General features: G+C 44.5%; 2 protein-coding genes across 12 annotated transcripts in view; one reads left to right on the top strand and one right to left on the bottom strand.

Moving 5' to 3' along the window:
• LOC147613354 (folylpolyglutamate synthase-like) overlaps nt 1-12,144 on the bottom strand; it is a 109,242-nt gene that overhangs the window by 7,643 nt on the left and 89,455 nt on the right. For 7 of the 11 annotated variants that reach the window (XM_086782660.1, XM_086782661.1, XM_086782655.1 and 4 more), the window contains 4 exons: nt 6,319-6,630; nt 4,985-5,063; nt 4,726-4,896; nt 4,419-4,621 (listed from right to left, as the gene is read on the bottom strand). In XM_086782660.1, coding sequence (XP_086638786.1) covers nt 4,419-4,621; nt 4,726-4,896; nt 4,985-5,063; nt 6,319-6,630 — 765 coding nt within the window. The remainder of the gene's footprint in view (nt 1-4,418; nt 4,622-4,725; nt 4,897-4,984; nt 5,064-6,318; nt 6,631-12,144) is intronic. The other 4 variants (XM_086782666.1, XM_086782662.1, XM_086782665.1 and 1 more) reach the window with 1 other exon arrangement.
• On the top strand, nt 7,372-9,058 carry LOC147613355 (uncharacterized). Its single transcript, XM_086782667.1, has one exon. It carries the CDS (start codon nt 7,584-7,586, stop codon nt 8,817-8,819), a length of 1,236 nt encoding a protein of 411 aa, XP_086638793.1. The 5' UTR covers nt 7,372-7,583; the 3' UTR covers nt 8,820-9,058.

The following is a 12,144-nucleotide window of genomic DNA, read 5'->3' as shown; positions in this document are numbered from 1 at the left end:
ACATAACCATTATGTCAGAGAGAGGCTCCATGCTGGTGGAGAGATTAACTTGAGTTATGTGCCTACACAGTCCAACGTGCCAGATGGATTTACAAAGCCTCTTTCCAAAGAGAAGTTTGAAGCTTTTTGCACTTTTAGACCTAGACCATATAGTACTTTGTTCTTTCTCATTCTTTATTATTATCCAATTACATTTCCACACTCTCTCTCTCACTCACATTTTCTCTATTCGAGTTGTATGTGTGTTTGCAGAGCTTCCCCCATCCAACACAACACGATTTTCTTATTCCCAACGGAATGACACGCTCAACCGCATCCTCAGGCTTCCACTTGACATCTACATGGAGGTGATGGTAGTAGTGTTGTTGACTACATCATTGGGACCCACCTTGATCTTTAAGATACCCTGTTCTAATGCCAGGTCCTAAGAAGCTGACCTCTGCCACCTGTTTTGCAGTCTCAAAACCTTAGATATCCCTCCATCCACACCTCACAAGGTTGCCATTTACCATGGCCAAAACTTTGCCATGAGCACAACACAAAAATTAGCTACCCTGATGGGCCCAATCCCTAGCCTTTCCACACTCATGGAGAAATCTCCTCTTTAGTTACAGCAGCTCAGCAAAGCTTTATATAGCCTATTGAGTCCACCAAGACAACTCCATAAAGCACCACTCCTCATGATGGATGGTGTGATAGTAAATGGGAGGCCTTTCAGTGCAAAAGGAATGATGAAATGACAATGGGAGTGCAATTGACTGATTCGCGACGGGTCTGACCTGCCTAGGTGCTAGTCACGGGCTGATTTTTGGTACTTGAATGTTTGACAAGGCTTTTTCTACGTTTTTTTTCCCCCTACATTATATTCAATAGATGGCACCAGCTTGGCCAACAAAAAAATAGAGCATGGTGTGCAAAATCAGGGTTTTTTTTTTAGAGCTAAAATGCGGATTTTTTCCCATGACCTGCAGGGTCTCAAGCAATGGGGGTTTTTGTTTGCAAGATGCCTCACTCACAAGATCCCTTGTGGAACAACATGACGTGGGAGAGCATGTAGGCTCAGGCTCAAGAAAATGGAGGTGCAAGCTTTGTACAGATGTGCATTCTGGCAGCATTACACGGTTAAAGGGACACTTCACACATACAAAGGGTCATGGGGTGGGACCTTGTAAGGCTGTACCAAGGCACATTTATGAAAGTCAAAAGGCTTAGACGTCCAAGCAACTAGGCACTCCTCCTTAGGAGCTCATGGATCCTGAACATTTAAGAGAGCCTGGCGTGGAAGAGCAAGATCCTATAGTTGGTAACATGCAAATTCAGCACAATATTTATGTTGAGGGTAGCTCTAGCTCAACACCTCGAGCAAAGAGGACCGCTTTACCTTTGCTGAAGAAAGGGCATCTGAAGGCAGGGTTTCAAAAGGCTACCATGAGGGACACAACAAGGGAGAGAACCAAGCTGTTTGTTCAATGTGCATTGAACTTCAACATTTTGCGGACTCCTTGATGGAGGACAACAATCAACGCAATCTCAACCATAGGTTGTGTGTGGGATGGTCCCTCATATGAGGCCGTGCGTGCTACAGAGCTTCGGAAAGCGAAGCTAGCAGTGGAGACAAAGATGGAGCCTCTAAAGGCGACTTGGCAAAAGTATCGTTTTACTTGGATGTGTGATGGCTGGTCTAATGTGAGAAATAGGAATGTATATAACATTCTTGTCTCCTCATGCAAAGGCACCATATTCATTCATGCAACAGATGCCTCCATGGCGGAGACACTCGTGACAGAGGAGTTTATCTTCAGCCATATACGTTAGGTTATACAAGAGATTGGCCCACACAACATTGTGCAAGTCACAACAGACTGGATCGAATTGTGTTTCCATGGGAAGGATGCTCGAATAAGAGTTTCCAAAGATTGCGTGGACACCTTGTGCTGCACATAGCCTTAATTTGATGATAGAAGATGTGGAAAAGTTCGACTCGGTGAGCAACATTTTCTCTGCTGCAGCCTCTAGTATGGTGAAGTTTGTCACCAAGAGGCCCAAAGTGCTCGGTATGCTTAGAGCCAATAGTGATCTTGAGCCCTTAGAGCCATCCAAAACCCGCTTTGCCGACGCGTTCATTGTGGTGGATGGGCTTGTGAGATTGCACCATGGCCTATTGCGTACAGTGACATGCTTTGAGTGGACAACATGGGATGACAGAGATATACCAAGGTCAGTGTCATTTACTTGTATGGTGATGAGGGAAAGTTGGTGACATGATGCACATGCACTTGTGTTAAGACACTCCAACCCAAGTAGAGTGTTCTTCAACTCACAAACATGGAGGAGAGTACCACTGGCCTCCTCTATGAGTTCATGGACAAGATTGAGGAAGCTCTCGATGCTTGTACAATATTGTCTCTTGAGAGATACAATGAAATCTTCACTCTTACTCTTACTCTTGAAGTTGGAAGTTGGAAGTTGGATGGATGTATGAAGTGTATCCTTACTTTTTGTGTTTCCATAGAGTTCAAGATATTAGGGAGATATGGAACCAGCGCTAGGATTGGTTTCACAGGCCAATCAAAGCCATTGCACACATTTTGCATCCTCTTTTAGGAAGTGAGGAGCAATACCTTAATGAAGAGGTGGAGTCGAGATGGAACTCTTAATTTCCAGGCTGGTGGATGGTGATGTGGAGCTTATGAGAAACCTAGAGGATGAGCTTCTCATATATCGGAACAACAGCCACATGTTTGGACAGGCAACAACAAAACTCAAAGTCACACACTTGGAGCTTGTGACTTGGTGGGAGAAATATTCCAAACTTGGTAGGTTACTAAGTAGTAAGCACAAAGAATATTGCCTGTTGTGAACTGTGTATCGTGATCATAGCTTACACTTCTATTCAATGATAAAACTTATTGATTTTTATTTGTAGAGACGCATTGCCATGAGACCTCTCTCACAAGACTATATTTCAGGACCTTGTGAGAGAAACTGGAGTACATGGGTACTTTCCCACACTAAGAAGAGGAACAAGCACCCAACTGCAAGGTTGAAAAGGCTTGTATTTTGCCATTGCAACCTGCGATTGATAGAGCAGAAAGCCAACCCCATCGAGCCTGTCTCACACCAAAAAGAGGAACAGGTTTCCAACTGCACAGTTGAGGAGGCTTGTATTCTGCCGTTGCAACTTGCGATTGATAGAGCACAAACCCCACCCCATCGAGCCTATCTCACCAAGTCAATTCTAACAAGTTTGATATCACAAAGTGCAAGGAGATTCTTGACATCCCTCACGAGAAGAGAGACATCTATCCCATGTTGTATGAGGAGATGACAGCTCCATCTTGTGGTACACGATCCCAAACACAGGCTAGTACCAGTGCGACACCAGCAGATCATTAGGATAAGGCATTTGAGGACTCAGCCAGTGGTACTGAGAGTGAGGGTATTCATGATGGAGAGGATGATGAGGATGATGAGCAGGAGGATGAGTCTTCAACTCTCTAGTCATTTAGCTATTTAGTATAGCCAAGTAGTATGTACTTTTTTGAAATTATCTAGATTTAGTCACCAGTGGAACTTTGTTTTATGAATCATGAATCATGAATCATCATTATCTATTTATATTAGGATGTTATTTTGTCTTTTTGTTCAATGAAGTATAAGACTCTTGGCTGCCTATAGATGCTAGATATTGGAATCTATATGATGATTGATCATTGATTATTGATGAATATGGGTGATGTTTTCTAGTATTGCATCGTCTTTTACATTGAATTCTCATGTTTTCAAGTATTCTGGCTATAGGAATACACCAGGGCCTAAATACATAATTTCATGTATATTCTATACTGAAAAAAATACATATATATTGCAGTTTTTGTATGAAACTTTTTTTTGGCGTTTCAAATCAGGTTTTCCTGAAACTCTGGTAACGATGGCTACCTCCAAAGCATCGTTGCCAAAAAACGGGGAACACGGAACGAAGGCCCTTAGGGAAACAGGAACGGGGTTCCTTGAGGGGAAACAGGAAACGGGGTCCACATGTTTTGACATACAAATAATGTTTTTTATATCTTAAAAAGCATGGCAAACAATAGACATGCCTAAGAAAATAGTAAACATTAACAGAGTTTATATAATAGATAAAGGCCTTATGTATGACATGCATTCCACAAAATGGCATATTTGGAAACAGGGGAACAAAGAAATGGAAACAGCAAGGCACAGGAACAACGTTTCCCCAATTTAAGGGGAAGAATGGCATAACCCGGTACCTATGCTCCAAAGGCACCGATTCAGAAAAAAACGGTACAATCATGAGTGCAAGTCACTGTGCCAATGCAGCTTGTTGCTGTTCTAGAGTCGAATGAACATACTTAGAAGGCACAAAAACATGCTCTATAAATTGGAAAACACCTGACCTGTAGCTGAAGAGCTGGATAATCCTGGGCATACTGGCGGAGCAGGTCCAGTGCAAGGGGCAGAGAAGGCACCACACTGCTTGACAAGCCACCAAGCAGGTCCCTTCTTTGTTGTAACATTCCAGGAGCAGAAAAAGAGTCTTTCCTAACAACAGATGGTCTTGTGGACTCTGATACTTGGTTCTCACATGCAGCAGAATGTCCTGTAACACATGAAAAATGAAAGATTTTGCAAGACAACAAAAATGTGTACATGAGAGAATCGCTAGAACTTCTACTCCATTACTTTCCCTTTCAAGCTAGCTACCTTCATTTCGGGATTGTGTTAGATTGTCCCAGGCTCTTTGTATGGAGAACTGCCATGACAAATCCTCTTCGTTCTCATTACTTGTACCATTTGAAGCTGACCGAAAATCAGGACTTACACGTGTGTATGATGAAAGGCCAGGTACGAACATCGCTTGATGAAATGGCAGTCCTGGGCATAGATAACAAAAGTGTGAGTGGATAAAAAGAATCTTTGTACAGAATGACTCTGGCACTGATTTCTAGCCAAATATTCTTACCATGTTTATTACACACATTCACAAGAGGAGGTAACAAAAAGTTGGGGTCACGCTGTGGCATACAGTTTAGGAGCAAAACCTGATCAACAGAAACAGCACTACTTAGAGTACTTTCTAGATAAATAATGCACATACTAGGAAGCCTCCTAATGCCTTTCGGGAGAAGAATAAGACAAATTAAGAGATCAACTTCCTGAACCTCAACACTCAGCCCCCACTTTACAGTGTGGTCTTTGTAGCCTCACAGGTAGGTTTAACATCCACAAACATCAGTTGGATTTTTCTCTCTCTCACTCACAGGCAGCTTTTCTATACCCCTCCCACCTAACATGCCTTTTCACACCTCCCTTAAGCAAAATTTGGGTGCACAAAGCCACCTTCTGTGTGCCACTTATGATCCAACAAGCACCTGTTTGAATAGGGCAGCTGTTGTGGAGGAAGACTTGGTTGTGGAACCACTTTGGCTTCCATAGTGGAATCATATGTTAAGTATGGTTATGTGTAAGGTTCAGGTATGGAAAGTCCATGATGGCAAACATTGTCATGCACAGTTAGCTTCCTTTTGATTATATATTCACTCTTTGCACGCATACATACAAGCATATAGGTGCTATAATAAGACCATTCTCACTTTCAACTGTTGGCAAAGGTATAAATGTACTATACGGTACCATAAGAACCGTACCACATGAGGATTCAATACAACTATAGAATCTACTGTTGCCTTGTATGCTCTTATGCATCCACCACAGAGGTGCCCTTCAGATATACATAAATGGTGTGGCACACAACCTCCACCAGCCAAGCATGAGGGAAATTGAGCCCAGACATGTGGGGAAGGCTCCGTTCCAGGAGCTCTCAATCTCCTCCATTTATGACTCCAGCCATTGCGGAAGTCTAGCAATGACAATTCAAACAACACTCGTAGATGAAATTTGCATGACACCGTAGCAAATGTGTGGTGGTTTTTTTCTATGCACTGTTCCCCCTTTGACCTACACGGTTTTATGCTTACATCATTCTTTACTTAAAGACTCACACCTTACACTGACCTACACCATACTATCCTTAGGAGGGGGCCTGCAACGGCCGATAAATATACTTTCGAAACAAAAAATCAACCACAATGGGATAGCACACTGTACAACATTTTCCTTTTTTTGTTTTTAAAAAAAAAATTGTTTAAAAAATCAAACAATATAACAGTAAGGCATTTTCGAGTGTTCCACTTGTCCATTGCATCTAAGCACGACAAAATCATTCATATATTCGAAGTAAAAAGTAGAGAAGCAAGAAAGTCAGCAGAACATAATTCATGCAGTGACACTCCTCACCCTCCTTGACAAAGGTCCAACACCAGGGGGGGTTGATGTGCAATAGCCTTGCCCATTTGAAGCCGAATTATCTTGCTCTTCCTTGACCATATCTGTCTCATGTGGCTGTTTCTCCCAGGCATGATTTGCTTTGTGCACTGCTAAACAGAACCATCTTGCACAGACCTCCATACTTTCTGGACTATGGGCTCCATCAAGAAAGAAAGTCAAACCTTTCACAATTGGGTCTTGTATTCGTTGAGCACGCCCTAGAAGCTGGGCACTAGCTAGTCCTTTGATGTATGGTTCAGGAAGATGACCTTTGGACATAGCCTGTTTAATTCTGTGAAATTACTTGAGATCTCTCTCTCTCTCTCTCTCTCTCTCTCTCTCTCTCTCTCTCTCTGTGTGGCTATGGCTCTTTTGCGCTCTATTCTGGAGGATGGTATCACTCTATGACCACATTCTCATCACCATGTAGTATCCATAGTTACGGGAAATGGCCCAAAATGGCTGTTTTTGAGGGCTGAAACGCATTTCAGGGTAGGCAGGGGACTGAAACGCATTTTGGTCACCGAAACATTTCGGTAACCCCAAAACGGCTGCCCGAAACGTTTCAGCTAACGGGGAAAACGTTTCAGCTTACCATTTCCCACAACACACGTTTCGGAGATCTTTCCACCCAAATCAACATGAACTAGTAAGAAAATGTCACACTACAACAACTCATATCCATTTTATTCCCCTTTTATTCTTATAAATCATAAAATTCATATACCTAGATGAATCCAGGAACATGCCCAAATTCACCTTTTAGGAACGTGCATGTTATATACTCATGGAAGTCAACCCACAAGACTATATAACTATCAACTCCATGTCAAAATGGGATCACATGTGCATACAAACAATCATGAACTTTCAACCCCTCCCCTCCCTTAGCCCTTCTTGTTGACGTGGCGTTCCCATTTCCATTTCGACTCTCCTCGAACTTTTCGTTGCCATTTCCTTTTCCCCATTTCCCTCAACTATGGCAGCATCACATGGATACTTTAGCTTATGTAGCTAGCTTTGTAAAGTTTTTTTTCTATATTGTTCAGTATTCATCATGGATACATTGTACTACCTTTTTAGTCTCGTAGACCCTCTCGGTCTTTCGAAGACATTAATATCTCTTTCTTTCTTTCTCATCCTTGCCTTCTTCCTGTCAACATTTGGCCCGGGACATTCTTTTTTTTTCCCAAGAAAAAGATCCTTCTGTTAGTTACCAAGAAAAAACAGCCATAATGGCTATAAGTACAAACTCGTCCCCAAATGGGAAGCGAGAGTCCACAAGCATAAAAGTAGAGAGCTCCCATCCCAAGCAAGAGATTTTACTACAGCCCTCAAGGATGACATCATTGGCTGAGTCTTGCTATACTATCCCCATTCATCCTCACATAGTGACATATTCTATAGCCATCCGGCTCTCACAACCTTGTTTGCTAGTTTCTTTTTCCATGACTCAATATTCTCATGGATTCAGTGTACTAGCTTTTGGTCTCATAGACCCTTGGAGTCATTTAAAGACGTCTCTCTCTCTCTCTCTCTCACGACAGTTGGCATCACAGGGAGACGGATCATGTTGGTATGCACAGATGACAGCTTGGTTCCAGCTGCATGGCTTTAGTATGGACAAGCTACCTCCATTTCAGTACTCCCAAGATACACCCTCCCTCTCTCTCACACGGGCAGAGATTACCAGACTTATTAGGCAGGACTTGATTCAGCTAGACACTAGGAGGACATGGATACAGCCGACACACGAGCTTGGTACGAAGATGGCTTTCTATAGAGATCATCTTCTCCAGCTCACGCAGGATGGGTTTGTGATTAGACCCAACTACATGGATACTCATCTTTCTCATGGGGTACGGTGTGCTATTGGTCAGATGCGCACATCCTCACACCAGCTAGAGATTGAGACTGGCAGATTCACAGGAGTACCAGCTGGGGCCAGGATTCGTCAGTTGTGCCAGAAGGAGCCAGAGACAAAGTTACATTACATATGTCACTGTCCAGTATATTATGAGATACGAGGCCGTTTTCACTGCCTGTTTAGAGAGGGTTTCGGACCACTTTCTAGAGTCATGAGATACCAGGATCAGAGATGCCTCGGATTATACTTGCTGGAGCTTCGTAGACATAGAGAGGGTCTCTTGAGAGGAAGAGGATCAGAGAGGGAGAGACACCTACAGAGGCAGATTACAGACTTCTTTCGACCAGAGATTGAGCAGTCAGGCCAGCAGGCATTGCAGATAGCCTCAGAGTATAGCCGTACCAGAGGTACACTGATTGATCGGGCTATAGAGCTGGGGCGGTCCAGGCGCCCCAAGATGAGAGGCCCATCTCGACATCGGCAGAGACTACAACAGAGGATCAGGACCATACTAGCACGGCATGGGAGACGTCCAGTCAGAGTACTCACCATGGAGGACATTGAGGATATCCGCCATCGACCGATGAGAGACATCTTTGGATAGTGATGTGTATGATGCTTACCTTTGTTGCTGGAGTTTTCCTCCCAGATGTTATCCATTAGGAGCTCTTAGTACCGTACTTTTCCTCAGTTGTTTCAATTTCAGTTAGTTGTTTAGTTGTTTTTCGCTTTTCTTACACAGACATTGTATCAGATCCACCAATTGTTGTAACCTTTTTGGTCTCATAGGTCATTTTGGCCTTATGAAGACGTTAATATATCATTTCATTTCATTTTCATTTCTCTCTCTATTGCCAAGAATGTGATACAAAAGAGGGGGGCTTTTTTCAATTGTGAAGAATGTGATACAAGAACTGGACGCCTATGTGAAGAATGAGCCTAAGGCAGTGCTCACCCCAAAACTGCAATTCCCTCGTTGCATTAAAGCACATCCTCAAGCAGCACGACGACGAAATGGAAAAAAAATCAGCAAGAAATGTGAACTCAAACACAGCTTGACTAGAGTGCCATATACAAAAGTTGAAAAACTGAAATGCACATGCACATGCACATGTAGACAGAATTGCAAACAATGAAGGATGCGAGGCATGCACGCATAATGACTGAAATGAATATAAATGCAGGTAGCTTGGAAGGCTGACACATGTTCAGACTGCATTGAACTCCAGAAGGAGTTAGATATGCTGAAAGATTCAATCGGTAAAGGGCTAGAAGAGGGTTAAATAGGCATGCAAGCCTCCCTCGCACATAAGGTTGAACGGCTGCAAGTGGCAAGGATCTCCAGGATGATATTATGGATAGAGGTTGTGAAGAAGCAAAAATCAGTCCCCTGTAATGTCACAAAATGCAGTGATAAATGCCACATTAGAGGAAAGAAAATGCCAGAAACAGAAAGCTCTCAATGTGAGGGTGACAGGATTTATTAAAGGCTCTACACCCAAAGCTGATGGGATCGCGGGAGAAACCTGACAGGTGGTTAGAAAGAGGGAGACAGCCCAGCCATGAAATCGAGAGGAAACAGCCCATCATCTTACGTTTTGGAGACTAGGCAGCCAGGACAGACTTCCTCGGAAAGGGGTTGCCCTTCGGGGCACCAAAATATAGCTGGGAGATGACCTCACACCATTAGAAGTAGAACATCAACAAAATGGCATGGCCGACATCATGGAAGCTAAGAAAGCACGCAAGTCGCAAGTGGGTAATATACCATGCTGGCCAGGTGATCATCACACAGATGCCCTGCATGATGGCGGAGGGCCCATGAGATCAAAGATGCCTTGGAAATGGCAGTATGGAATTGTAATGGAACTCTTTGGTCAGACATAGGGGGGCTCTAAAGAAACATACACAGATAGAGATGTAATCCTTTATATAGAAACTCACCAAAACCCTAAAAGAGGGCTACCTGATGTCACGTATACGTATGGGAATCAGCCTTCAAGAAAAAAACACGCACCACTAGAGGGGTGCACGGTTTGGGGTGTGGGGGTGGCATGCCTCTTTAAGCACCATATGTGCAACAGATACTCAAAGTGGTAAGATGGGATGACCTCACACCATTACAAGTAGAACCTCGACGAAATTGCATGGCCAACATCATGGCAGCTAGGAAAGCACGCAAGTGGGCAATATACCATGATGGCCGAGTGATCATCACACATAGAGGCCCCGCATGATGGCAGGGAGGGCTATGAGACCAAAGATGCCTTGGAAATGGCAGTATGGAATTGTAATGGAACTCTTTGGTCAGTCATAGGGGGGTTTGAAGAAACATACATAGACAGAGATGTAGTCCTTTACATAGAAACTCACCAAAGCCTAAAAAGAGGGCTACTTGATGTCATAGTATACGTATGGGAATCAGGCTTCAAGAAACACACACACACCTCTGGAGGGGTGCACGGTTTTTTTTTTTTGGGGCGGGGAGGGGGGGGGGGGGGGGGCATGCCTCTTTAAGCACCATATGTGCAACAGATACTCAGAGTGGTAAGATGGGATAAGGAAGCACATTTATGACAACGCCACCTCTGACAGCCTGACATAGGAGTTATACATCTTGTAGTATACTAATTACCACCACAAAACTCTAGGCTTGTTGTCACGGTTTGTCAGTCCATCCTTATGTGGTTAATTGGGGACGCCTAATTACCACTATGTTCATAGCATGGCAATTGGATGATTCCGAATATTCCATGTGTAGGACATATGAAATTAGGGATGGCTAGAACTAAGTGTCAGATTTATTCATAGTCACAGGGGACAGAAGGGAAAGCTGCTTGGAACGCAGGGACGGCAAATCGGGACGGAACAGCGACGGGGACGGACAGACGTCCCCCACGGCACGTTTCTCACAGGAGACGGCGACGGGGGCGTCGCAGGGACGGGGACGCCGGTCGGGGACGGCTCTGTGAGGGGACGGCAGAGAGCCGTTGCTCGCCGTTGCGCTTGCCGTTTCTAGCCGTTTATGGCTGTTGGCTTGGCCTTGGGCCTTGGCCCTTGAGTCTTGAGCCTTTGAGGCTTGGCCCTCTCTCTCTCTCTTGCCCTTGAGGCTTTCCTCTCTCTCTCTTGCCTATCTATATAAGAACAAGCCTCTACAAGGCTACAAGCACACACAACTCTCAAGGCTCAAGCTTTCAAGGCTCAAGCTTCTTCTAGCTTCCAACTTCCAAGTTCCAAGCCTCTAGGCTCTCACACAAGGCCCGCGGGCTTAGGCCTCTCTCTCTCTCTCTCTTTCTTTCTCTCTCACCTCTCCCTCAACTTTCAAGCCTCTTGAGTATTCCAACTTTCAAGCCTCTTGAGTCTTCCAACTTCCAAGCCTCTAGAGTCTAGGCTCTAGCCTCTCTCTCTCTCTCTCTCTCTCTCTCTCTCTCATTCCTCAAGGCTCAAGACTCAAGCCATCTTCAACCATGGCATCCTCCTCACGTGCCAGGGCTTCTCGTAGAAGAACAACGGGATGGACATGGTGGGAGGAGGTTAACTACACCCCATCCGTTCATGGAGGCGGTTCTCGGCCATGGGTATGCAAGCTTTGCCTGTACCGGTGAACGGGTGGCGCCGACAAAGTGCGAGTCCACCTCTTGCATGAGAGTGGGCATGAGGTGAGGTTTTGAACGAATGTCACGCCCGAGAAGAGACAGGAACTTCTTGACAAGCTTAGCGTCTACGAAGCGGTCGAAGCGACAAGAAGGATACCACGAGTGGCCGTGGATCCCGCACGATGGGGAGAGGAACTCAAGCCTCTACAATGGAGTCATGTGGTGGATCGGGATCATGCACACCATCACCTTCACCATCAAGTCGGAATGTTACTCCATCCACGACGCCGGCACCCTCCATCTCCACGGCCTCTCAATCATTACGTCACCCAC

Source organism: Cibotium barometz, chromosome 44, assembly GCF_041138505.1.
Source record: "Cibotium barometz isolate CiBa-2024 chromosome 44, ASM4113850v1, whole genome shotgun sequence".
Classification (NCBI taxonomy): Eukaryota; Viridiplantae; Streptophyta; class Polypodiopsida; order Cyatheales; family Cibotiaceae; genus Cibotium; species Cibotium barometz.
The sequence above is the reverse complement of the archived record's forward strand: the minus strand, read 5'-3'. Positions and strand labels throughout refer to the sequence as shown.